This window comes from Microchirus variegatus, assembly GCF_963457635.1.
Source record: "Microchirus variegatus genome assembly, chromosome: 18".
Lineage (NCBI taxonomy): Eukaryota > Metazoa > Chordata > Actinopteri > Pleuronectiformes > Soleidae > Microchirus > Microchirus variegatus.
Window position 1 is genome coordinate 9,668,767 of NC_139819.1, and position 26,739 is coordinate 9,695,505.

At 41.8% G+C, this 26,739-nt stretch overlaps 1 protein-coding gene across 1 annotated transcript in view; it reads right to left on the reverse strand.

Annotated features, from left to right (window-relative positions):
* Positions 1-2,016: 2,016 nt before the first annotated feature.
* Positions 2,017-26,739, reverse strand: part of pde4d (phosphodiesterase 4D, cAMP-specific) — a gene marked incomplete at its 3' end in the record, with an annotated part of 175,752 nt that continues 151,029 nt past the window's right edge. The window contains exons 4-17 of the mRNA XM_083905164.1: positions 22,408-22,599; positions 20,294-20,330; positions 20,135-20,211; positions 19,863-19,912; positions 15,289-15,401; positions 8,272-8,365; positions 7,926-8,101; positions 7,738-7,836; positions 7,479-7,643; positions 7,142-7,241; positions 4,699-4,853; positions 4,484-4,606; positions 3,200-3,382; positions 2,017-2,559 (exon numbers count right to left, since the gene is read on the reverse strand). Of these exons, the coding sequence (XP_083761290.1) occupies positions 2,017-2,559; positions 3,200-3,382; positions 4,484-4,606; positions 4,699-4,853; positions 7,142-7,241; positions 7,479-7,643; positions 7,738-7,836; positions 7,926-8,101; positions 8,272-8,365; positions 15,289-15,401; positions 19,863-19,912; positions 20,135-20,211; positions 20,294-20,330; positions 22,408-22,599 (2,107 nt within the window). The remainder of the gene's footprint in view (positions 2,560-3,199; positions 3,383-4,483; positions 4,607-4,698; positions 4,854-7,141; positions 7,242-7,478; positions 7,644-7,737; positions 7,837-7,925; positions 8,102-8,271; positions 8,366-15,288; positions 15,402-19,862; positions 19,913-20,134; positions 20,212-20,293; positions 20,331-22,407; positions 22,600-26,739) is intronic.

The window sequence follows — 26,739 nt, forward strand, 5'->3', positions numbered from 1 at the left end:
ATTCTTGGCTCCACAGTGCAGCACAGAGTTCTACACAAACTTCCAGCCTCAGAGGATTTATCTGTCCAGTAGATACATGTTATATAAGACGGCAATGTGCCTGCCAGAGCCTGCAAATGATCACTTTTCCAAATGCTAACTACTGTTAGCTCCCAGTAGCCTCTGTGGCTGAGTTTCGTTTTATTTTTTTTTTAAGGTGGACCTAAAGAAATACTACTAAACAGAGCGTTAGGAACAGGGCTATTTTGGCAGGGTGATTGAACTGCTGTGGTGCTTCATCCTTATGGTATTTTGACCAAAGCATGTCACAGACATGTTCATTAGGACACCAGGGAACTAGGTTAACTTGGAGAAATAGGATATAATATGACTCCTTTAAAATTAAGTAAATAATAATTAAAAAAACAAAACACTGTGATTGTAAATGAACACCAGATTTTGTTAAATTTGAACAGTGTGAAACATATTTAAAATAATATTTGTTTCAGTTTTTGTCTCAAAGTGCTAAATTATTATTACCATAATAATTCACGTGCAACGGTTGTTGTAACTACGTGTCGTCGGCGAGACGCTCGGTGTCAAAGGGTTAAAGTGGCGAAAAAGTAAATATTAGTCTGATAAAAACGGTGGTTGATGTGTGTGTGTGTGTGTGTGTCAACCTAATGTGCAAGAAAATGGGGGGGGGGGGACAATAAAGGCTTTCATAACATTGTTATAAAATTCATCCAGTATTTTTTTTTTTAAACACCATGACTATTTCTGTTTACTCTGAGCACAAATCGAGCGTCAAAAAAAGATAAAAAAAATTTAAAAGGTGCTTTTTGTGTCAACTACAAAGCATTGCATTGTCTGAGAATGTGTTCAAAAGAACTGCAGGCAACATTATTAAAAAAAAAAAAAAAAAATTGAAAGGCGCCATCACTTACATCACACACACATTCAGTGAGTAAAGAATGAGACGTAAAACGGTAGAATTCTATTCCCCTCTCAGAGAAAACTTTGCAGTAAATGTAATATTTTAAATAAAGTCTAAATTTCAAAACTCACAGGACAAACCAAATATGAGTATAGTGGCATGGAGATAGTAGTATAAATGCTATTGGAGCAAGTGCAAACACCTCAGAACACTCTTAATGTAACCCAGCAGTAAAGATAACCCCCTTCAAAACACTGACTATACAGTAGAGTTACTCATTTCTCTCCCTCCGTTGGTTTCCAAAGAGATTCTTCGCTAATAAAAAAGAAAAAACCCTGGAATTGCCAAAGAAAATTCTAGAAAATATTTGAATATTACATACAGTACAATAAAAAAAAGGAAATGAAAAGAGGTCTAGGAACAGCGTCGTTGAACAGGCTGTTTGGATTTGAGCTTTGTGTCAGTCTGTTTTTTTTTTTTTTTTCAAGGAAGACTACCACATCAGCGATGTGTCTCGAAAAAAAGCTCCCCCCCCCCCTCCCAGTGTGCTGCAGCTTTTTATCTCTGTGACGTCCCACAAAGGGGGTTTCAGCAGAACGACAAAATAACGTTTCTTTTGTTTTTTGTAGTGAGGAGGAGTAACCGAGAGAGAAAACACCAGTAACCGTCTCAGTAGGATATGGGCACTTGATAAAAAACACTGCTAAAACTTTTCAGGCAAGGCCCGAGACAAAGTGCAGGAAAAGGAAAAGTGTGACGTTTAAGAATCGCGTGATCGTCGCTGAGCGCTGTCATCCGTGCTCTAAACTGAAGCTAGTAATGCAGAATTGAAAGAAGGACACACCACTTCAGTACAAATGGAAATGGAAAGGAGCTTCCTGAGTGCAAAAAAACTTGAAGTACCAGTGGGCGTGTCTGAACGAAGCTGACGGGGGGGAGGGGGGAGTGGCCAAGGTGGAGAGCAGCAAACGCTTTGGGAACCATAAACATAGATGTATAAAAAAAACACAGAGAGACTCCACAAAACCCCAAAAATATTCTATAAATAATCATCTGTCGTTACTAAGAAGAACAGTTCATCGGGCGCCGTCCAAAAACTGCTATGTGTCGGCAGAGTCCTCGTTCTCTTTATCGTCCTCCGCCGCTACGTCTTCCTCCAACGCACACGTCGGCGAACACGGCGTTTCCTCCTCTTCTACCACCTCCCCCTCCTCGTCGTCGTCGTCGTCGTCTACATCGTCCCCCACCTGTTCGTCCAAAGGAATCTCTGTTGATTCAGAGTCCTGGGTACAGAGTGTTTTAGAGTCAGTACAGCTGTTGTCCTCCTCCTCCTCCTCATCCTCTTCTTCTTCTTCCTCCTCCTCCTCCTCCTCCTCCTCCTCCTCCGGCTGGCTGCCACTGTCTTTCTCAGTGTCCGACTCCCCGTCCTCCTCCAGAGTGAGCTCAAATTGGAACTTGTCCCCGCCCGGGGGGCGCGTCCCGTCCTCAGGGTCATCTAAAGCAGGAGAGGGACTCTGGGGGATGGTGCTTTGGTACCACTCCCTGTTGTCTTCCAAAGTGTCCAGGATGTCCTGGGCATCGGGATGGACCAGGTCAGCCCACGTCTCCCACAAGGGGTGAACGATATAGTCTATAAAACCAACCTACAAAGACGCAAGGGTGAATAATAAAAGGATTTCAGAGTGTATTAATAAATCAACCATATAACAAAGTAAAACAACTGAAAAAAAAAAGTAAACTCGGGATGTTTAAAGGAAATAATGTGCATTTCCAGTGAAGGACCTAAAAAAAAACTGAAGAATAAATAAAAGAATACAAGCATATTATAGCAATAATTAAAGGATATCCCAATGAAGTAAAACACATAGTTGAAACAGATTTAAAAAAAGAATAAATAGACAAAGAAAAGTTGGAATTGAAAAAAAAGTACATGCTATAATGACACAATAAGTGAAAATGTCAAAGTAGATTCAAATTCAGTTAAAAGACAAGAACAGAATAGAAAACATATTAAAAAAAACAAAGAAAACAATGAACAGACACAAAATGATCTCGCAAAAGTGGTTGAATATTGAAATGAATAATAAATACAAGATAAATAACACAGAGAGGAAGAAATTAAAGGTTTCAAATATTAAAATAAAATATAATGGTGAAGTAAATAGAAAAAAACCCAATAAGAATCTCAGTTAAAAGTGAGGTTAAAATGATACAACAGAGACCATAGTATTGCAAAGATGCCTCAGTGTGTACAGTTTGTGCGTCTGTTTGTGCGTCTGTTACCTGGCTCTTTTCCACTGAGGCGTTGTGTTTGTCACACATGGGGCTGATCTCCATGCCTCGCTCCCTCTCTCTGTCGCCCTGACTGAAGAACTCCTCCATGATGCGGTCGGTCCACTGCCGGTACAGCTGCAGAGGCTTGGTGGGGTTGCTCAGGTCCGCACAGTGCACCATGTTCTGCAGAACCTGGACAAAAAAAAACAAAAAAAACAATGAGGTGTAAGAAAGACTGTGCCGATGGTGGTTCCACGTGTTCCACCGGGAAAACGGTGACATTTCAGGCTCCTTTAAGTAAGTGCAAACAGAATAATACAAAGGTTATTGAACCAGTCTGGCCTTTTCCAAGGCATTCTTTTCCAGAACCAATGAGGATATTTCTCATTTTTGGACCATCCATTTTAAGCCTGTGCATGGAAATCCCAGTAGATGAGCAGTTTCTGAAATACTCCAGGGCCAGCCGGTCACATTAAACATCAGCCCACCTAAACACATTGTTTTGGTTGTGTGAGCAGGTGTACCTAATAAGGTGGTCAGTTTGTACAGTGTATGCTTGCATATAATTGCAATTTCTTTCAAATCACCTGAATGAATTACACAGTGACACCTTTTACATTCGTGGTCTCAAACTCAAATGACCTGGGGACCAATGAGCTACTATTACTAGAAATATTATATATTATATATTATATAACAGACCTGTTAAGTATTATGATCCCTCTATATAGTGTCACTTGGCTCATGTTTTCATGATGACTCTGGAGGCCCTACCAGTCGCCAAAGTCTAAGTACAGGAGATAAAACTTGCAATGTTGACTTCCGCGCTCACTGGGACGTCACGATGCGATAAATTCCTGGAACTCCGCTTTGCCCGTAAAACACACGAGAGTGCTGGCGAGGGCAGCGGTATCTGAAAAAACCGGAAGTCTCTGAAGTCCGCGAAAAGTTATATTTTTGGCTCCACAGTGCAGCACAGAGTTCTACACAAACTTCCAGCCTCAGAGGATTTATCTGTCCAGTGGATACATGTTGACGGCAATGTGCCCGCTAGAGCCTGCAAATGATCACTTTTCCAAATGCTAACTGCTGTTAGCTCCCAGTAGCCGCTGTGGCTGATGTCATTTCCTGTCCCTTAAGTTCGTTTTACTTTTTCTTTTTTTTTTAAGAGATACTACTAAACAGAGCGTTCTAAACAGGGCTGCATGTCACAGACATGTTTATTAGGACACCAGGGAACTAGTTTAACTTGGAGAAATAGGGTATAATATAATAAGCACTGTGATGTCTCACCTGTATCCTGTCAGAGTAGTTGTCGAGCAGCAGGACACCAGAGCTGGTCACCTTCTTGGTTTCCACCATAGTCTTCAGATCAGCCAGTAGATTCATGTGCTTCGACATGTCTGTTGCCAACACCTTAGGACGCCAGAACAACAAGCCATTGAGCGCTGAGTCACAAATCCAGGAAAGCACAAATTACGAAAGCAAAATCTATCTTTTTCACTTACGATGTCGATGACCATTTTCCGCAGTGATTGTCTTTGTTTTTTGGTCAGGTTTTGGAAGATGTCACAGTTCTCCTCTTGCAGGAGCTTGAAACCCACTGCTAAATGGTGGTTCTCCAGCACGGATGAGTCATTGTACATCAATGCTAGCTCTGAATCTGCAGGGGGGATAAGAAAAGATTTGGGTTGATTAGGGTTTTTTAGTAACAACTAAATGCACCATCCCATGGTTTGCCGCTGAGAGGTTTCCCCTCACTGTGGGTCATCTGAAGGTCCACTCGCTGTATTTAGATTTTCCATTAAGACGCATTAGTCGTGGCCACTTTGGAAACAGAGCAGAGTGAAGGAGAAAGGGGACCCTGCTCTGCTGCTCTGTGTCTGACAGAATATCAGACCGGTGGCTCCTAAACAAGGATGACTCACACTTACCCCTGACTACAGGGATTCCCGATTTGGATTTATGGGAACCACACAACACATTCTGTGCACTTTGTGTGATACAGTAAGTGTGTGGGCCCATGCTGTGCTGGTAAGGTATTACTAACACTCTTACGTAACGGTCACATTCTGCGGCAGGCTCCGGAACGACTGATTCAAGATGTTGTGCCAGTGGTCACACAAAAGGAGGTTTTATTTTCTCTTAATGACCAAATAAAGGTGATATTTGTGTCAACACCTCCAGCCGCGACTTAGTGAGTGAGTCACTCGCAGCAGATGCAGCGATGGATTCACTCATTAAGTCGAGTTAAGGCTCAGTTTAATGCACTTCCGCCACAACCGGTGGTCATATCGAGTCAAGAAGGTAGTTTATCTTTACCTTTTCAAGGTTTTGAAATATTAGTTTGTGAATTCTGCCTCCTGCAAATCAGATTTCACCAGAGATTAAACAGGGAAAGGCTGCTCATCTTTGTCTTTACTTACTTTACTTTATTTTCAAATCAGTAGTTTAAAACACCGGTTATCAAACGCCAAAGGATGCAATTGAATTGTTTAATATTTGAGAGTTGCATGTTCTCTACAAATGAAAAGTAACATGTGAGTTCTAAAGCTCTCAATAGAATATTAAATCATTAAGGGTCCAGTGTGGAGAAAGGATTTGATGCCACAATTTCATTTCATTTGTCAAAATGTCTTTGATTCGCTACAGTAAGGTCGTCATTTCCTTAGTCCTTGTGTTTTTCTCAATATCTTTTCCTTGACCATGTGTCACTTCCATGGGAGGTCAAGGAAAAAATGGTGAGGAAAAAAATAAATAAACGTGATTGCAGTGAGCTTATTGTAATAGGATGGCGACAGCAGTTGCAACCATGGATACCTTAAAACCAGCGCTATCACTATAGTGACACTATTGATGCTTTTCCACGACACGGTCCCGGCCACGCTACGCCTCGCCTCGGTTTTTCCATTATGATATAGTACCTCCTCAATGTGGGCGGGGTGATCGCAGCACGGTGTTTGACATTTAAACTAGTGACTTGTAAAGCAGTTATTTTCACTGTACTGAATCATTAGCATCAGTTCATTAAAAATATTTGTTCAGTACTTCCTGCATGAACTGAACTTAAATGCAGCGGCCGGGTTTGTGATGCGGCTCGTCACTCGCAGGCTTTCTTAAGACACTTTCGTGTTAAATGTTGGAGATTAACCCACGTTTTCAGGATTTTTAAGCATTTTTAATTGACTACAGTTCGGCATTGTTCAGTTTGATTCTTGTGCCTCTTCCAGTGACGGCACTCTGACCAATCAGAGGCCGGCAGTCTAAAGACATCATGCATAGTATGGCCTCAGCTGGGTTGGAACCTCGTCAGAGCATGTAGTGAAAAAAATGACCAGGTACCAGGTTTTATCGCTAATGGAAAAGCAAAATAACCGTGCCGAGGCGAGTCGCGCCAGGACCATGTAGTGGAAAAGCGCCATATGTGTAAAAACCCCTCCAGGTAAAAGAGGAAATACTATTTTCCCCACTTTTTTTTTGTAAAATCGCATTCATATCAAATAAGCCTTTACAGTATGACCCTCTATATCATTAGTAGGATGTTTTTCCCTTTTTTTATTTTGTTTCCTGGTTGTTTTAGGGAAACTGCCCTCTATTAAGGACAATATCGATCTCCTCTTTGAACACTTCTCTCTTGAATTCACACGTCAAAGCCGTCGCACGTGACTGAAAAGCACACGCTTGAGCACATGCTTGTCAATACCTGTGCATGTGCCGTTCTGAACAGAACAGAATGTGCCGTTTTGAGCATCTTTTGTCAGCCGTGAACAGGAAATAAACATGAACTATTATATATTATAATTGTAATTGTAATAATTGTCTGCAGAATGCTACTGTGTGCATAATATGTGTGTGTACGCGTTCCCTACTGTGACTGTTTGTGCAACATGCACCAATCTCACTGCTGAGCCGCTGACGTAGCCGCTAAGACGTCGCCATATTTAGACTCACTGGTGTTAATGAGGAACTGGTTGGAGACTCCGGGATGGTCCACGTCATGAATCGCACTGGCAAAGATGGCAGCTAAGATCTCCAGGTCTGTGAACACGGCCTAAAAAAAAGGGAAAGAACCGAGCGCAGAGAGAAAAGGGAAAGAGTTCACTGATGAGAGAATAAAAAAATAAAAAAATCGCTGGACAAAAATATCCTTGCAACTAAGTGCCATTGATTGGACTTCGAGCAAGAGTTTGATTGGTGGTGATTGTGGAGACGTGGGCTATGGGCTTGTGTGGATGTGTAGAAGTAGTCAGTGCATGCATGCGTGCGTGTGTTCGCACATGCAGCTCACCTCAAGGGCAGGGGTGGACAGCAGCACATGTGTCGACTGGGTAACGTCAGCAGCATGAATGTTGTTGTGGTAGGCCACGTCGCCATGATAATGGTCTTCTAAGGTCATCAGGTACGTTATAAAGGTGTCGAGTGGAATTTTAAAAGTTTTTAACAAGTCCCTCTCCTACGAAAACAACAAAACAGAGATAGTTAGGGTAAGAGAAAACACATTTGGGATCCGATTATTGAAGAAAAACAGAAGGCGTGGCGATCGTCACCTGGAATATTGTGTACATCATGACTGTTAGTGGCCGATTCCCAGAGAACTCTGAGATTTTAAAAACATTAAGGCCCCATTTATTCACATGTTCCAGCTCCTGCAATAAAGGAATCAAAGCCACAATTAGAACCATTCATTATTCTTACTTCATTCTTAACCTTCAGTAAAAGACACACACAAACACACCTTAGCAAGCTCATCCTCTGTCTCCGTCTTCACTCCAAAGCGAGGGATATTGGAGTTCGTGAGGCTGGTGGAGTGTTGCAGCTTTTTCACCCCGCTGATCTGAGACATGGGCTTGTTCTTCTTCTCCTTGTCCTTCTGCATCTGAGGGGACGGCATCTCCACTTCATGCTGCTTGTCTGGAGAGATTCAACGAGTGAGTAGTGAGATATGAGGACAACATTCGGTGTCCTTCAGTTTGGGTTCTTTGTGTGGGATTGGTTCAACTAAAAAATGTAACAAAAAAAAACAACAAAAAAAAGAGAAGAGAATAGTGACTAATTCTATATCCTCTTGTGCCGTCACTCACCCAGGAAGGTGCTGGAGATGAACTCGGACACCTGGTTCCCAGAGCGGCTCATCTCTGATAGGTGAGTCAGCTCCCTGTTCAACATCCTCTTGAACTGAAGACAAAAAAACACACACACGCACACACACATGATTGGTTAAATCTTGATAATGTGTTTTTACAGCTGCTAATTCATCAGAAACACCACATACACATCTATGGATGAGAAGTGCAAATATACAGTTCTCTCTAATGTACTATTGGACTTTCAATAGATGACTGACAGGAACCTTCTAGAATCACCAAAACACTGGCTGCACCTGGTTGGATGAACGCTGCTATCACCTGGCTGCCAGACCAACATGGCCGCTCATTTGAAAACCTTCCCCTTTGTGACGAAAACCTTCCTCTAACCCTAACCCTAACCCTAAATAGATTTTAGACATAAGAATGCAGTTGCTGCCTTTGTTTTCGTCCTTGTACATTCTCAAGGTGGTGATTTGCATGACGTAGCTCAGCATGGGCTTCACCTTAAAGTCGCGTATCTCAAAACGCAACAATTCTTTACTAGAAAAAGTTTGAAACTTTTTTCACGCAGTAGCGATTAAACATGCCAACATTTTAATACTGCCGTCAATCCAGCTGGGTGCGACTGATTCATCCTGTACACTAGGTGAGGATAAAGATTATGTAACAGCGCTAAACGACGATAATGTCCTTCTGCTGAGGCATTCTTGAAATTTCCAATCATATCGCAGAAGGATAGTCACCATTTCTCGTGCAACACACATCACCGACGCCGGTCAGAGGGCGAACGAGCAGAAAAGTGCGTAATCAGTCGCCTATTTTCCCAGTGTCTTTCTTTCCATGCCTGGGCCCCAACGCTTTCCCCTCACCCCTTTCTCCGCTCTCTGCCCTGTACCTAATTGGAGTGGCAGATCCAAATTTAGCTCTGGCTTTTGATTTGATTGATGTGGAGGAGAATGCTTGAAATCAGGGGAGTCGCTCGAGTGTTTTCTTGTTTCATAACGTCGGATTGCAAAAAAAAGAACAAACGCCACGACATTGTCTCCCATTATTCGGGGCTTTTGTCCGAACGCATAATGTCCGTCTATTGATTCCGCTCAACCGATCAATACAGATCACTTAAAATAGACCATTACAACACTGCAACAGTGCTTACTGTGCTTTTTTCAAAATGGAGACACAAGAGCCATCTGTGGTGGGGGCTTTTGTCAGGTAATTAGAGAGCAGAACAATCTAAAATAACATAATATGTGGCCATAAACCTGTGTTCTTTAAAACAAATAAAAAGAAAACAATATACACAGTAAAAATGTGCTTTTTCAATTCAAATCTGAAATATATATCGTCTGTTTAATAAATGCACAAGTCACTCATGAATCAAAACTCACTTCACAAACATTAAACTTACACTCATTTTCCTGTACAGATAACAATGAATCCGGAAATCTCACACACACAAACTTTTTAGTGGTTTTCTCTTTGTGATGAAATGACCCTGCGTCCAAATCTGAGTCTACAAAACACTCTGGAAATTAATTATAACAGAAGAACGAAAAAAACACCTCCTTAATGTCTGAATCATCTGAGACCACCACCATCTTACCTTTATATATCCCCAGGAAACAGAGAGTAGATAATTGGCTTCAGGCATTTTGATAAATCAACAGATCCAAACAGATCCAAAAAACAGGTTCAACTTTAAGGGAAAAGAACCTCAACCTGAACAACCTTCTGAGCTCAGCTCACTGTAAATCAGCGGTAAAGGCGCTGTAGTCCATGAATGAGGCATCTTTTTTTATGTCCTCGCGAGAATAAGCCTGAGTGCCATCGGATACGCGTCCTCACTGTGTGGTCACACACACACACAGACTCAGAGGTCTGTGACGGAGCAGATGCCAAAAGCACCAGGAAAGACACAGATTTCTAAAAAAATCACTGACTCCCTAATCGGGCTGGCTGCCTAACCGTCTGCCCGCCTGCCTGCTTCTACGGCTACGACACAAACACCCATGTGAAGAGAGCACAGGCTGCTTCTGTCACACGACGGCAGCAAATCAGAGCTCAGGTGCGGACGGAGTATGAGCTCATCATAGCCTCCGATTGGCTCGGATCGGTATTGACACGAAAGTCTGCTTGTGAGTGATTGGCTGGCTCTAAAGTCAGTGGAAAAAAGAAAAAAATCACCCCCCTTTTCTTTTAATTCCTGCAGTGTACATGTAGGGAACTGTGCATGAAGACATTGTGTTGTGTTGTGCTGAATGAGCTAACCCTGTGCATGGCGCGATGAATAAGCACAGGTTACCTCATCCAACGTGAGACAATAATGTCTGAGTTTTTACCTCAGTGTTTCACGCGTGACTCACGGACGAGGCGTTTGTCGGTAAAAGGACAAAGAGAATGACCGTCATGGTCATGTCAAAGTGGGCTCATTTGAATACAGAGGCCCAAGACCTTGTTGCTTTAGTGGAAAACAAGAATGAATGACGTATAACGGAAAAACAGTTTATTTCTTGTGCTACTAATTTAAGTACATCTAACTGTTTCTTTTAAATACGTTTCATGGATTGATTACGAAGAAACGGATATCGTTAAAGCTGTAAAATCCTCCTAATATGTCACAGAGACTCAGGAATAATGCATTAAAAAGAATCTTTGTTTATGTTTAGAAATCATGTTTTGGCATGTGGCGCCACCTACCGCCGTAGTAGAGTCTCAGCTGCCGAGCAACCACGGGTTGCCAGTTATAACGAACGCTAAAAGACCTCGGTATTTTGAATTTGAGCGTAGAAACCATTTTTAGACCACATTCTTACATATGGCGCCTTTAAGTAAAAACGGTCAACACATCAACAATTGAAAGTTAAAAAATAATGGCTTAAGAACAACCACAGCTAATAATAATAATAACTAATTAGCCTTAGAGAGAACAGATCTCAGGTTATCAGACAACAACGCAGCTAAAACAATGTCGGAGCTCTCTCGGACACCATGATTTTCATTCTACACAGAAAAGATACCAATTAAACGTTTGGTCCATAAAATGTTAATGATAATGATTTCTTTATGTTATGTGGAGCAAAGAAACGAAGAAAATGTTCACATTTAAGAAGCTAAAACAATCAGAAATCGTGTAGCTTCAAACTGATAAATCAATTATCAGTTGAAGATTCATGTCGTAATCGATTAACTGTTTCAGCTCTAAAAATACTTAGATTTTGAGAATCTGTTGAAGGAAAGAGAGTTTTTCGACTAGGGATGTGAATCTTTGGGTGGCTCACGATTCGATTCCGATTCTTAGGGTCACGATTTTCGATTCAAAACCGATTCTCGATTCAACCGATTCGATTCATACGATTTTGGATTCAAAAATTGATACAATGCATAGTGTGTTCAGGCAAAGTATGGCATCAAAACAACAGTTTGATAGATAATGTGATAATGTGATCACACAAAGGCAAACTTTAGACAAAAGTGAACATTTATTCATTCGAAACTGATCAACTTACTATTCAAAAAAACAAAAGCCTTATTCTACCAGAAGTTACAAAAATAAACTGTACACAAATAACACAAACTGGTGTTTGGTGTGGTTTCTCAAAACAGACAAATTTTTTTCAAAAATCGATTTTTTAAGATTTATGAATCGATTCAGAATCACGATTCCTATGTGAATCGATTTTTTATCCCACCCCTAGTGCACACACACACACACACACACACGCGCGTTGACGCCGCGGCCGTGATGGTCCAGTGCTTCACGGATTGAAAAGGGACCGAATCTGTCTCTGTCTACTTTACACCCAACCTCAACAGCCGAGCCCCACACACACACACACACACTGTTTACTCCCTGCGGTAGCATGCACTGGGGTGACACCCACAGTCACCGCTGCTACCCACACAAACCCATTCTCTCCATCGAGCAAAAACACACACACACACACGTTTTATTTTCTTAGCCGAGAGGTGTGAACACAGTCTATTGGGTTAAAAATTGGCAAGTGTCACACCGAGCTTAGCTGTGACTTGTTTGTAATTTGTTCTTCGGCCAGAATGACCAAAAATATCCACTCCCTGCTGTATATAGCCCAAGACGCCTCCAGATCACGGCCGCAATGTTTTTTTTTATTTCTTCTTCTGCACATTTATTCAGGGGGCAGGAACACACCAATTGGAACCGCTGTTAAATTAAACGAATGTACTTGTGCCTATGAGCGGGACGTGAGTCTGCTGGCCGTTTAAAACAGAATGTGAAGAAGGAAACATTTTAACACCTAGGCAGTAATGATAAAGAAGCCAGTAACAGTGTAGAAAACAAACAAACCGATAACCCGTCATTAAATGTCCCTGTTTTTTTTTGAAGGAAAAGCACTATTTTTTCAATGAATATAACATTAAATGAATCAGAAATACACTCTATACATTGTTAATGTGGTAAACGACTATTCTAGCTGCAAACGTCTGGTTTTTAATGGAATATGTACATTAGAGGTGTATAGAGGCCCATTTCCAGTGTTCTAATGGTACATTGTGTTTGCTAATCACGTTAGAAGGCTATTGGATGATTAGAAAACCCTTGTGCGATTATGTTAGCCCAGCTGAAAACAGTTTTGCTGGTTCTTTGACGAAAGGGCAAAATGATTATTTTGAATAAAATCATTATTTCTAATCTTGTCAATGTCTTGACTATATTTTCTATTCACTTTGCAACTCTTTTGATGAATAAAAGTGTGTGTTGTGACCCCAAAGCACGTATTAACACCTTATGTGGGAAAAAATCTTAATTAATGTCCTAACAGAGGTAGAATAAGGTGTTAATACACGCTTAAAGGGCTAGTATGCTGCTTATTTATGTTAGTACGCACCTAGTTAATGGTGAATATGTGTTCCTCAATATAAAGTGTTACCAACAGACCAACTGAACAATGATTTCGTCGCTATGCGCAAATAGTAAGACGAACACAAGTTAGTAACTGATGGTTTTAAACCGAGAAATGTTTAAGACCTGAGATAAAACAAGCAAACAAACGACTTAAAAATCTGATCATGAGCCCCTGCTGAGATCAATGATTCCACACATGCAATAAACAACTCATTCCACGAGGCTACTTTTGCAAGAAAATTGGCATTGTAAATGATATAAAGGCAAAATCCAGGGGTTTTAATGGTGCCACCATAACATTTATATCAAAAGGTCGCTGAACAGGAACATCCCATGTCCCAGTACAACAGTGCTGCTCTACCTCTCTTGTTTTCTCTCTCTCCAAGCTGACAATAAATAAAGGCTGAAGAATTTTTTTAGCAAGACTGGTCCAGCACTGTATGTCTATTGATTTGAGCCATGAGATGACCTAAGGTCAAAGGTCCTTGCTTAAAAAGAAAGTCCTTTACAAGGTATGCTACTACTACTACTACTACTACTGGTATTCATCATTTCAGCATTCAGAGGGAAAATGTACCACATTTCACAAGCACTAGATTAAAGTAAAAGCAGTTCAAAGCATCTCATGAATGGCCAGGTACATTCATGCAATTATGTCACTATTTATATTCCCGTTTCGCATCACTTGTCGCGCAGCAGGCGTCAGTTCTACTGAAACGATGACGCCGAGAAGCTCGCGATCCGACACCTTGACGCGAACAACACTGTTTGACTCTAAAACGAAAAAAAACGTGCAGTGGAAGGTAAGCAAAGCGATGTGTCTGAAATCCTGAATGACCTCAGACCGGACCACGAAGAAGCCTCGAACTCAAACGTGACACACCGAAGCAGAGCCAGAGGAAGACGAGACTGCAACCAACATCTCGTCCACTAATCGCAGAGTCAACTTTCCTCATCACACGTGACGTTATAGTGATAGACCATGTATCTCAGTTGCTGTGTGAATACAATATTAATAGTAAACGGCCTTCGTATGAGGGCAAATGTGTGTGTGTCACCTGATCATCAGAGGTTTACATGCAGAATTTAAACTATTACTGGATATTGTTAAAGCAGCTTCGCAGGGGTAAGAAGGACATGTTTTTTTTTTTTTTTTCTGGTGAATTATGGTGCGCGTTAAATGCCCATAAATGAAAGTCTGCAGGTAACAGACGCGTCAAGTAAATGGCTGTGCGGGAGATGTGGTGACTGTGTTACCTATACTGTGTGTTGCTGCGAGATAGGAGGATGGTTGGGCCTGTGGCTGTTGCCATGACAACCAGAGATAGCTGTCCTGGGTGAGGCAGGGGTATGGGTGATAGTGAGGGGCAGGGGTGTGTTACGGGGGATGGGGGGGCGGGGGGCGGAGGGTCTTTTATTTCCTACGTCCTTTCACATTCGGACGAGGCAGGTGCGGCGCGCAGGTCGCCGTAACGTCGGCAGCGAGCGAGTGCGTGCGTTTTTTGTGCAATTCTATTGTCCGTCTGTCCTCCCTGCCTGCCTTCTCCTCTTGGTTCATCCCTCCCTCTCGTGACATCACAGTGTGTGACATCACCAGAGCTCAGAGCTGATCAGCATTCAAAGCAGCACAGCAGCTTCTCTCCAAACACTAAAATCATATGTATAGATTGCACGCGATATTGTGAGATATAGACAGTATATACTACAAATACTGTATATGATATATATATCAATGTATAATACTCTGTCCTTATACACAAAGATGTTCCAAAAAAGCACCTGCAAATGTGAATTTATTTTAATCCAGTGAGAACTGTGCACCACTGAATCAAAGAAAAAAACAAGCCAATGTGTAAATACAGTGCCATATGCAGCCAATTTAATCACAAATAAGCTCTGATACCAGCAACAAACACTGTATTTTATATGATATAAAGTTTCCCACCACATCCTGATCCCACCTGCCACAAAAACAACAACAACACTGCGTTGAATTCTGTGTTGCAACTTCTGCACCGTTCAGTATATAACAGTGTCTAAATCTCTTAGAACAAAATTCATGAAAATGAAAGCTTTGACTTTACAGGTTGGTGTGAACTTTTTTTTTTTTTTTTTTACGTTTCTCTTACCTTGTTGGAGGCCATCTCACTGACGGAGTGTCTTGTCTGCAGTGTCTCGAGCTGGTCCAGGCACCAGTCCAGCTCCTCCAGGGTCTCAGTGGCCAGTTTCTGGTAGGCCTCCTCTGCAGGGGCAAGACAGGAGGGCAAGGGGTCAGTAAGGGCCCGCTTCAGAGGGCTAGTGGACGGTCCAGGCCCGGGGTCTCCCACCCCACAAACAGCTAAGCTGGGATACCCCGAGTAGACACATGGGTGACTCTTCATACTGGACAGCCGGGCCAGCTGTTGTCCTGTATCCTGACCCCAAAAGTTAATCGGATGTGGCAAATCTTCCTCAGTGAAATTATCCAATATTCAATATTCCTCCAGGCACAATTCCAGGGAGCACGGACGCCAGGTGATGGATGGCAAACAGCCACCTGAAAGTCAGTTCTGGGTGTCCAAATAAATGGAAGCCACAGCAGGAAAGACAGAGGGGAAAAACCACGGAGCAAAAAAAAAAAACACCCCTGAAATCTTACAGACACAAACACACTCACTCACTCACTGTCAACCCCCCCACCACCACCACACGGCACACGTATCGCTTTCAGTGATCTTGGTGCACGAGGATAACTCTATCATTCATTCGAGACGTGTAATTCCAGTCATGGAGCAGAATGAACAACAGTCTGCTTAGCAGGCCCATGTCTGTCAAAGGAGGGGATGGAGGGAAGGAAGGATGGAAGGAAGGAAGGAAGACGGGGACGTGGAGGAGACGAGGATCCAGCGAGAAGAGGCTCAGAGCCAGTGAGGGTCCATGTCGGTGCTGTCCAGCACAGAGCAAACATGAGATGGTTCAGAGCATCCTGGCATATTCAACACACACACACGCACGCACGCACGCACACATGCATACACATAACACCAGACAAAATGCTAACCATAACACATCATGAGTATGTCTTCTTAGCCTCTGTGCTAATGAAAATATCCATGGTATCCATGAAGCAAAGGGTATAGTCCGGTGCTGTGTGTGGTTGGCCAATAATTTCCTATAGATGCTGTGTGTATAGGGGGTGGGCTGCTGTTGCTTCGGCGTCCCTGGTAGCCAAACGTGCTGCTCTCCCCAAGCTGTACCTAAAGCCTGAGAGGACTGCACTATGGATGAGGAAGGGGAGAGTGACAAGACGTGGACTGGAATGGATACAGGAGAGGCTGGGTGAGCTCCCTGTACGACTGCGTTCATGCGTGCTCGTTCGTCTTCTTCAGACGAGACGGTTAAACAAATGCAATGGCGAGTAAATCGGTTAAGATGTAATCTTTGCTTTCTTTTATGTGGATTTCATTTGTGAGGATAATAAATGCCCAGATCCTTCTCTCCTGACATGTTCATCCTGTCATTTAAACTGTTGCAGACGTAACCTTAATGTCAATTTAATTTGCCAATGTTAAAGGCGCCATATGTAAGAATGTGGCCAAAAACGGTTACTACGTTCAAATTCAAAATACCGAGGTCTTTTAGGGTTTCGTTTTTTCTGAAAGTAACTGGCAACCCGTGGTTGCTCGGCAGCTGAGACTCTACTGACTGCAATGATTGGTATACGGCGGTAGGTGGCGCCACATGCCAAAACATGATTTCAAAACATAATCATGATTTGCAGTCTGCAAAAAAAAAAAAATTATGCTAATATTTTGTCTATATTGTTGTTGTTGGTGAGTTCAGTTTGTTATATGAACATTATTTCTGAGTCTCTGTGACATATTAGGAGGATTTTATGGCCAGTTGCTTTAGAGAAACCTGCACTGACCAATGCCAGATATACAAATAATAATCATGTAATCATAATCTTTTTTAGCACACGCTAGTACAAGCCCCACGTGTGACGAATACTACTTTTATTTCAAACTCGCTCTGCAACATTTATAAGCCATGTAATTCGGTCTTCCCAGCCGCCGTGACTTCATCCACAGTTTTTAAATGTCCTTTTCTTTTTGTTGGTGTTTCTGAGCGCAAAAAAAACAACAACACACACAAGTGCAACTAGTTGACGATGCCAAACATGTCAACCCTCCATGTTTTTGCTCATTCATTCGCGGACACGCCTCCCTCAAAGTCAGTCTACGTCAGAAAAACTGAAAATGTCACCTTGTCAGAAGCCTATTATTAATATTGATGTCGTGACTAAATTGGGAACACACAGTTTTAATGATATGTGATCCGGGGACGGGTGAATCATCGACGTAATTCAATTACACAGACAGAGAAAATGCATGGATCTAATCACATGATGCCATTTCTTCTTAACGAGTCCAATTCAGAAAGCCTCAAATCTGTTTAGTTTAGAGTTTAGTTAGACTGCTGCTGAATATTTCACAATTTATTTATAGAGATGAATAATAACATTATATTATTATTATTATTATTATATACATGCAGTTCCTTCAACCTCTGCTCATCCCTTTATTATTTTGCCCCCCCCTCCCATCCTTTGTTGCTTCATTCTAATCTCTGCCTCTCTCCCTTCATTCACCACCTTTTACTCCTGCATGCTTCGTCTCCTCCACTGATCTCTGAACATCCTTCCTCCTCCTCCCCCCTTTTGTCTCCCCCTCTCCGTCTCCATGCCCCCCCCTCCCCCCCTTCTCTCTCTCTCTCTCTCTCTGTCTCCGTCTCACTCCCCAGTGTGGTGTCAGTGGCTGGGGTGCTACTCTTTCTGACAGCAGCTGCACTGACGTCAATGACATTCTTCTCATGCTTAGTGCGACATCAGACACCGGCGCTCGGAGAGAGGCCACTCTGCTGCACAGATGCAGGGCTGCAGCCAAACTACGTACTGGAGCAGCTCGACAGTCGGACTGTGGAGCGGCTGAAGAGACGAGAGGAGCAGGAGCAGGAGGAGGAGGAGGAGGAGGAAGACAAATGGAATCATTGCAGAAAGGAGAGAATGATACATTAATTACTTTTGAATTTAATAATCTCGCTTGAATTTCATCATAGCATCGTCATTTTTTTTTAAAGGGGACATATTATACCCTATTACTCCAAGTTAACCTAGTTCCCTGGTGTCCTAATGAACATGTCTGTGACATGCTTTGGTCAAAATACCATAAGGATGAAGCACCACAGCAGTTCAATCACCCTGACAAAACAGCCCTGTTCAGAACGCTCTGTTTAGTAGTATCTCTTTAGGTCCACCTTAAGAAAAAAAGTAAAACAAAACTTAAGGGACAGGAAATGACATCAGCCACAGAGGCTACTGGGAGCTAACAGCAGTTAGCATTTGGAAAAGTGATTATTTGCAGGCTCTAGCAGGCACATTGCCGTCATATATAACATGTATCCACTGGACAGATAAATCCTCTGAGGCTGGAAGTTTGTGTAGAACTCTGTGCTGCACTGTGGAGCCAAGAATAGAACTTTTTGCGGATTTCTGGTTTTTGGATACTGTTGCCCTCGCCTGCACTCTCGCGTGTTTTACGGACAAAGCAATTCAAGGAATTTAGCGCATTGTGACGTCCCAGTGAGCACGGGAGTCAACATTGCGTGTTTTATCTCCTGTACTTAGACTGAGGAGGACCACAAAAACATGAGTGAGTCATCTTTTTTCACACTTTGCCGACTGATAGGGCCAAAATATAAGGATTTAAATTATTAAAAAGTTGATTCTGCATAATATGTTCCCTTTAAATGTTCATACTTTTTATGTGTTCCTTTTATCTTGCATTAATTCATATTAGTTGGTTTCTCCATGTCCCTCCAAAAGACAGATAGAGACAGAACTCTCCATTTCTTTAATCCCACACAGCCTAACCCTGCTTTTATTAACCGATGCCTTCACTCTAATTCGTCTCATCACTATATTATTATTAATTTATTGTCTCCCTCTGCATGATTATGCAGTCACCGCTTCAGAAAGTCATTACTCTCAAACAATCATGACAAAGTATAATCAGTTTTTTTTGTATGAACCGGAGTTTTGGGGAGGGAAAATATGGACACACCCCCTAAAAGAGATCATTTGTGTCCTTTCTCACGCAGATAACACATTGTCTTAACTTCTGTTTACAATGTGCAGGAATGCTCGTGTTAATGGGTTTCTGCTCTTGAGTCAAAACACAGTGAAATAATCTATTTATAGGGGACCTCACATGGCCTCTCTCCCCCCTGTAACACCAGTGTCCAGAATCAGCCATTACTATACACAATCTGTCAATCCATTATTGTCTTATATTGGTATATTTAGGGTGATGGATAAGTACGGAGGAAACTATAGTTCTACAAAGTACTGTATCTAAGACTTTAAATAGGAACTGAACAGCTACTGACATTGAAAATGTCTGGTTTTAGTTCACCTGTTTTCTCTTCTCCGTGCATTTTGTTCAACTGATCTGATCTGCTCTGCAACAAACGCCATTTTTTACGCTCAACGTATTCACTTGGTTTGTGTCCGTGTCCAGTACGCCTCCGTTGTCACCCATGCTAACAACACGCAGACTTAATGCCAGTTTCACGCTGCACAATGTGTTACTCCTACCATTACCACACTCACACACACACACACACAAGTCGTCATGTCCCCCCCTTTTTTTTTGTATCTACATACCTGTGAAGGTCGTCTTGGTGATGGGTGGTGGGTTACACATGGGTGATCTTCTGTCATGATTGAAACAGAACAACAACAAAAAAAACATTATATGGAGGACAGCACTTTGATGAAACTACTGTTGTTGTTGTAGTGCTCAGTATGAACACCAGATGGCGATGGTGCAAAGCCAAACTCTTGACTGAGAGGAGTTGACACAGCACAGGGCAGGTGCAGCATGTGACAGTGATAAAGGAGAACATTTGAGTTGAATAGGAACGGGGGACACTTACTTATTGGACGCTCTGTCTTGCTGGATATTAGTTAATGCACCAAAGTTGTTCCGTACGGTTCTCAAACTGGCGAGAACCTGAAAGGAGAGACGTTAGAGAAGACCGAATGACTCGATACCTTCATCACTGATAGAAAGGAACACGAGGAGAGCACCTTACCTGTGCAAATGGCGTTACAATCATATCGTCTCCATGACTGAAAGACACAAAGAAAGTGGCTTCAATATTAGATGCAGTTGTGAAGAGTGTGCTCAAAAAAGGGGTTAAAGGGGTCATCGCATCAAATTATTTTCAATTATGCACATAGTATGTTCACTCTAAACATCAGGCGGCATTTTTTTTTTGGAGCAGCTTTCAGAACTGGTGCTGTAACACGGAACACATGATGCTGTGAAGGAACTTTATCATAAAGAAAACATCTTCTAGAGCAAACACCAGGGCACTAACTAGAGGAGACTGTGATGTACAACGGCGCAGGACTAAATTTGGGCAAATGGTGGTGTCCATCAGAGGAACACAGGCCTTGGAACACCTTTAACCCATTAAAGGCCTGAAGCGCCCGGAAAAAATGTCTAAAAACCTGAGCTTCAATGGCTACTAAATGACTGATTTCTCAGCCTCTGTAGCAAATATAGGAACACTATTCGAAAAGCATTTGAGAGCTCACACCTGTGGCTTTCCTGTGAATTTTAGTTTATTTAGATATGAAAATGTAAAATTAAAGTGAATAATAAATTTCAATTAAAAAAAGCAGTAAGAAAATAAAGTAATATCAACTTGTGTCAGTGCCTTGATTTAGTCCTGATGGAGTGTGAAGAAGAAGAACAGCATGTAATGACTGTAACAGTCTGCTTCACATGTGACGGTGATAGTGCTTACAGCGCTGCGGCATCTGCAGGTAAATCCACTGTCACCCCTGGTGCGCGGTTGTAAACACTCCGTCGATTACGACGGTATTTATCGTCGTTATCGCCGACCTCGTCGTCTTCAAACATAATTGTGTCTTAACCATAAATCCCAGTCAATTTGTTCAGCGCGTTCGAAGTCGGCATCGAAGACGAAACTCCTCAAAATCACTGCATTCAGAAATCTCTCCACTGTCAAAGTCCTCCAAGTTTGCGCGAAGTCATTTCAAAACAATGTCGCGAGGAACCCTTATACCCCCCCGAAAATTGACGTATCCGCTTTACCGGCGTCTATGGTACAAATGCGGCAATGCTTTCCCGGCGTCAATGGGTTAAAAAGACCCTTAAAGAGTGGGTCTCATGGGTAGCCTCTTTGTTTTTTTTTCTGTCTTGTGTATTTCTACATGTTTTGTCCAGTTGTCTTGGTGTATCGTCCGTCTATGTATATAATTTTTCTTGGACAACGGATGAAATGTTGCAAATCTGCCAACTCTGGCATATTTACGTTGATGCTTTTGCTGACATGTTGATGAATGTGCATCGTCCTAATAAAATAAAATAATTCCCTGTGAGAGCGACTGGAAATAAGTTGTTTTTGAGCATCTGCCAAACTCCCATATTTTCTTAACATGACTTTCCTCTAAGATACAGCTAAACTTCCTCCTTCGATCATAAGCAGACTACTTTTAAAAAAAAAAAACCTTTAATAGCGGCTCTAACGTGGTAACTTGATAGTGGGAGTGGGTCACACTGCCTCACTTGGTCTTTATACTCCAGAGCAAAACACAGCAGGAAGTCTAAGGTTACTGCGGGACATGTTTTCTCAACCCTTCGTCCATTTGTCTTGACGTCTCCCGCAGGATGGATCGAAAAGCTGGGGGTTTTTTTTTCCGTCAATATTTTATTTCCTGTAGCACTAAGTATGCAGTTAATGCAACTGGATATGCACCATGGTGTGGGAAACAAATGTGTACATATATGTATGTACCATACAAAAAAAAAAAAGTGCTCTTATAACGTTTTGGGAGTCGGTGTTTAAAATGAATAATATGAATTTAAATATGACATGGAGACATTAAAACGCGACGATACTGCGCGTGTACACTTATGTCACTGACCGCCTCATGTGTGGTGAAGTGTAGTGACACTGAAGCTGTTGGTCATGCACACTTCCCATCATGGGCCGAAGCAATCAGTGTAGCAAGCAGCTGTAAGACCTGGTGTGATAAACATCCAGTCATGACATGGATCCACACGGGCAGCTAGAGCGAGGGGGGGGGGGATTAAAGGCGTCCATCATAACATCTACTCTATGTGCAGTGGATGTCTCCCTTTAGCAAAAGAAAAAAAAAAACATCATGCACTCACATGTCACTGGCAATGGAGGAGTTTCGGGACATAGACTTGGGGGAGAGGTCATAGTCGCTGTCAGAGCGGTAGAGGAACGACTCTCTCCGTTGGCTGTGGACAAAATTGGCCTGCAGGATGAGGCCAGAGCCCGGGCTGGCCATCGGGTCCAGGGGGCTTCGACCCGACGACGTGCCATTGTCCACATCGAAGCTGCGAACGGAGAGAAAGACAAAAAAGAATAAGGTTAGACTACGGTATTTTTATTAAATACTGAGAAGTAGTGATCAAGTTCTCGTCAAGAGGTTTGTTTGCGATTACGCTGAACCTACAAAATATATACGACAGCGTGTGCGATCGGCTGACTTAACCCTTTAACACTGAGCGTATCGCGGACGACACATATTACCGTAATCATGTGACGGTTTGCACATAATCGGAAAAAAAACGTGTGTTCATTTGCGGTAATTTTGCATGCGCTGTTGCAGGAAGCCGGCGAATCAGCGTCTTTGTCACCAGAGAGGAGAGAGTTGGAAAAAATGCAAAATGCATAGTTTACATTTTTTGGCCTGTTTTTGGACATTGAGACAAAAACCTCAAACAAATGCCACCCTAAGCTGGTGTTCATGCACAACTACAGTATTTTTTCTACAATAAAACTTTTTGTTTTTCTTTTAACATGCCAAGTTATTCTGGAATAATCTGCAAAATCACTTATTTTCTGGCCATTTTTATGGTTAAAATAAGCAAAAGAAAAGTCCGGACGGACATTCTGAGGCTTTAATACTCATTAATGTTTTTTGTTGTTTGTTTTCCAAATGCAGCGCCATTCATTTCCGTATGTTGCTGTAGTTTGGCTCCGTTGGCTTCATACGCTGTGAAATTCACTTATTATGAGTCTATTTTGAGGCTATACGCACACAACATATGTGCACAACATATAACCTCAGTCAAAAAGGCAACAGATAGCACTCACGCACTGCTGACGTAAATATGCTCACAGGCATAATATTACAATTATAATCAGCCAGTCACTCATTACATGCCCAATTATTGGATGATTATGATTAGCAGCAGACTTTGAGAAGCCGTCACTGCACAACCGCGATTTATTTAAACACTTTATTACAAACGCGTGCAGGGCTGCGAGTAATTCCTCTGAAACAGCAACAACATCATTTCCCCGCTCTGATGTCAAGGCGAGCTGCTTCCTCTCCCGGGCGATAAGTTTGTCCAGGTGATGATGCCTAATGCCCGTCACCTGGGATATCGCCCTCATTGCTAGGGCACCCAAGCAATCCCACAGTGAATGCTAAGGTCGAGGTTGCAGGGGGGGGGGGGGGTTGATTCCCTCAGCACGACACATAATACACACAGTGACGTCCCTCGTTTGACACCATGAACCTAATGACGTAAATACACTATATATTCTACACCTTAACTAATACAGGATAACCTTTGCATATGTTTATACAACTTAGGCGATTTCTTGTTCTCCATTTTGGTTGCATTCTTTTTTTTGTCAGGGTAATTCACATTCTCATCAACTTATCACTATAAATGTTGTGTTTAACAAGTTTGGTTTGTTGTGTGAGAAAGGAAGGAGTCATTATGTTTTTGTTGTTTTTTTTTCTCTGGCACAGACCTTGGCTCAGTCTTACACCCTCTAAGCTACAAGCAAGTATTATGGATGGGATCTATTATTGTCTTCTCTCTCTATCTCATTCCACTTATCTGTTAGAGACTGTGTCAACGATGTCTCTACAGTGCAGTCTGTGAAACACATGTAGGGTATGGTGAGTAGAGGTGTGACCATTAACTACAGTAGTTGGGTTTTGGGATCATAATAAAAGACGGACAAAAAATATGTGTATGATATATATACAGTACAGTACATGCTAAATATTTTCAGATATATTATATTATATACATACATATACACACACATATATGTATACATAAATACAAATATTATGTATATACATATATACATACACATATACACACATACATACATATATACATATACACACATATATACATACACACACATACATATACACACATATACATATATGTATATGTGTATATGCATACACATATATATATACATATACATATATATACATACACACATACATATACACACATATACATACACATATACACACATACATACACATATACATACACACACATATACATATATATATATACATACACACACACATATGTATATGTATATACATACACACACATACATATATATATATACATACACACACATATATGTATATATGTATACACATATACACACATATACATCCATAAATATATACATATACATATATACACACCTACACACACACACATATATACACATACATATATACACAACTACACACACACACACACACATATATATATATATATATATTTTTTATTTTATTTTATACATTTATTTATTTTCTGGTCCATTTACTTCTCCCATCAATTTCAACAGTGCACAAATAACAGAGCCTGCACAGCACATGCCAATCATATTTTCCACTACAAATAACACGGCTAATCGCTAAGCTATGTCTCTCAGAGACTCACTTACACAGGACCTAAGTGAGTGTGAGCTTCAGATGTGGAATGAGATAGTCTGACCGTCTGCTCGATGTCTGAGGAAAGGGCAATCGTATTGTCCTTGTCCTCTGAGCAGCTCTCAGAAAAAACAAACGTTACGTTCACCCAGTTTCGTCTTCACACGTGTGCACGCACACACTCGTACACAAGCCACAATCAACTCGTATGCTGCAGATCAGCCTCAAACAAACTGACTTATAAGTCGTCATAACAGGCACAGTTTGGTTTGATCTGCTGCCGAGTTTGTGTACTAATAGACGTGCGTCGGCACGCGCATCATATTTGCGTACGAGGCAGATACAGGGAGGCTGGTGCGAGTGCTGAAACATAATACAGAGAGCGTATGTTTAACAAGTGATTCATTATCACACCCGCTCTGACGTCACAGGGGACCTACACCGACGCTCAGCATTACCTGCGACACATAACACAGGCTCACACAGTGTGATTGCGTGTGCATATGTTCACGTGTACAGTCGGTGCCACCGCAGAGACATGCCCTTAGTGGGAGTGACACAGAAGCAAGGGAAATATGTCACACCCTTATAACTATGTTGTGAGATTTAATAAACCCCGCAAGTGGATTTCCATTAAGCGGGGAGGCAAATCCAGCATCACATAAGAGGCCCGAGACAATAGGCCTGTATTCATCCAACACAACACTGTTAACTCCAGAAAAAAAAAAAGGGAATTATTGTCCAAAAAAAACAAATAGCAGGGAAACACATATTTGCTTTTTTCAGACCGCTGCTTCTAAAAATGTGCGCAACTTTTTGTTCGTCATCCAAAAACACACCACCACCTGTTCCGTCCTCTTAACTACTAGAGAAACACATTGTAGAGTTTACACTCAAGCCTGTTATTGTTAGCTTGAAATCATCAAATCATTTAGATCAACCAAGAAAATAAGAAGATCGAGATAGATTTTGTAGCACTGGTGCAAACTCGCCAAAAAACGCAAATTAGTGAACGTTCAATCCAAGATGGCGGCTTCCCTGTTCGTTTTAGAGCATAGGTCTTCACTAGATTTTTTCGACCGTCATGACCTAATAAACGCGCGCACCAAGTTTTGTGCGTGTACGTTAAAAAAACAATGTTCTGGCTAACCTCTTTTGTGGGGCGGAGCAGTTATTTGCCCCTCCCACTTCCAATTGTCCATGCTTTTTCCCCCGAACGACGCACCTTGTGCTCGAACCCTGATTTAAGAATAGATTTGAAATTTCTAAGCCAATTCTACTTGTCAATTTTGCTCAAAATCACAATCATTGTGTACTGTAATAATACAAAAAGCGTCTAAACCTACTTGAATTCGGCAATAAAAACTGCTTTGTTTATCGTTGTCGTCACGCCTTCCCCAATGCAATGAACCCTGATGTTTGTTGTTTTTTAGTCTGTAAAGCTATATGCTGCAGTTTTGTGAGTTGTGGACCATACAGTTCAATAAATAGTTGCCTTGACCTTCCATTATTCGTCAGAAATTGCATGCATTTAGTGTTTAACCCACGTGTTTCACTCGGCGACAAGCATGTGCAAAAAACACAACAATAACATGCTGGCTGACTGATATCTGATCTTTGTTGTAATCAAAGCTCAATATCTCTGATGTCTGAAGACAGAAATAACCCCAATAGAGATGAAGGAAGATAAAAGTAATAAAAAAGTGCCTTGAAAGAAAAGGCATGGGGGGGGTTTAAGCTGCATTAGCCGGAGGCTGTTAGTGGA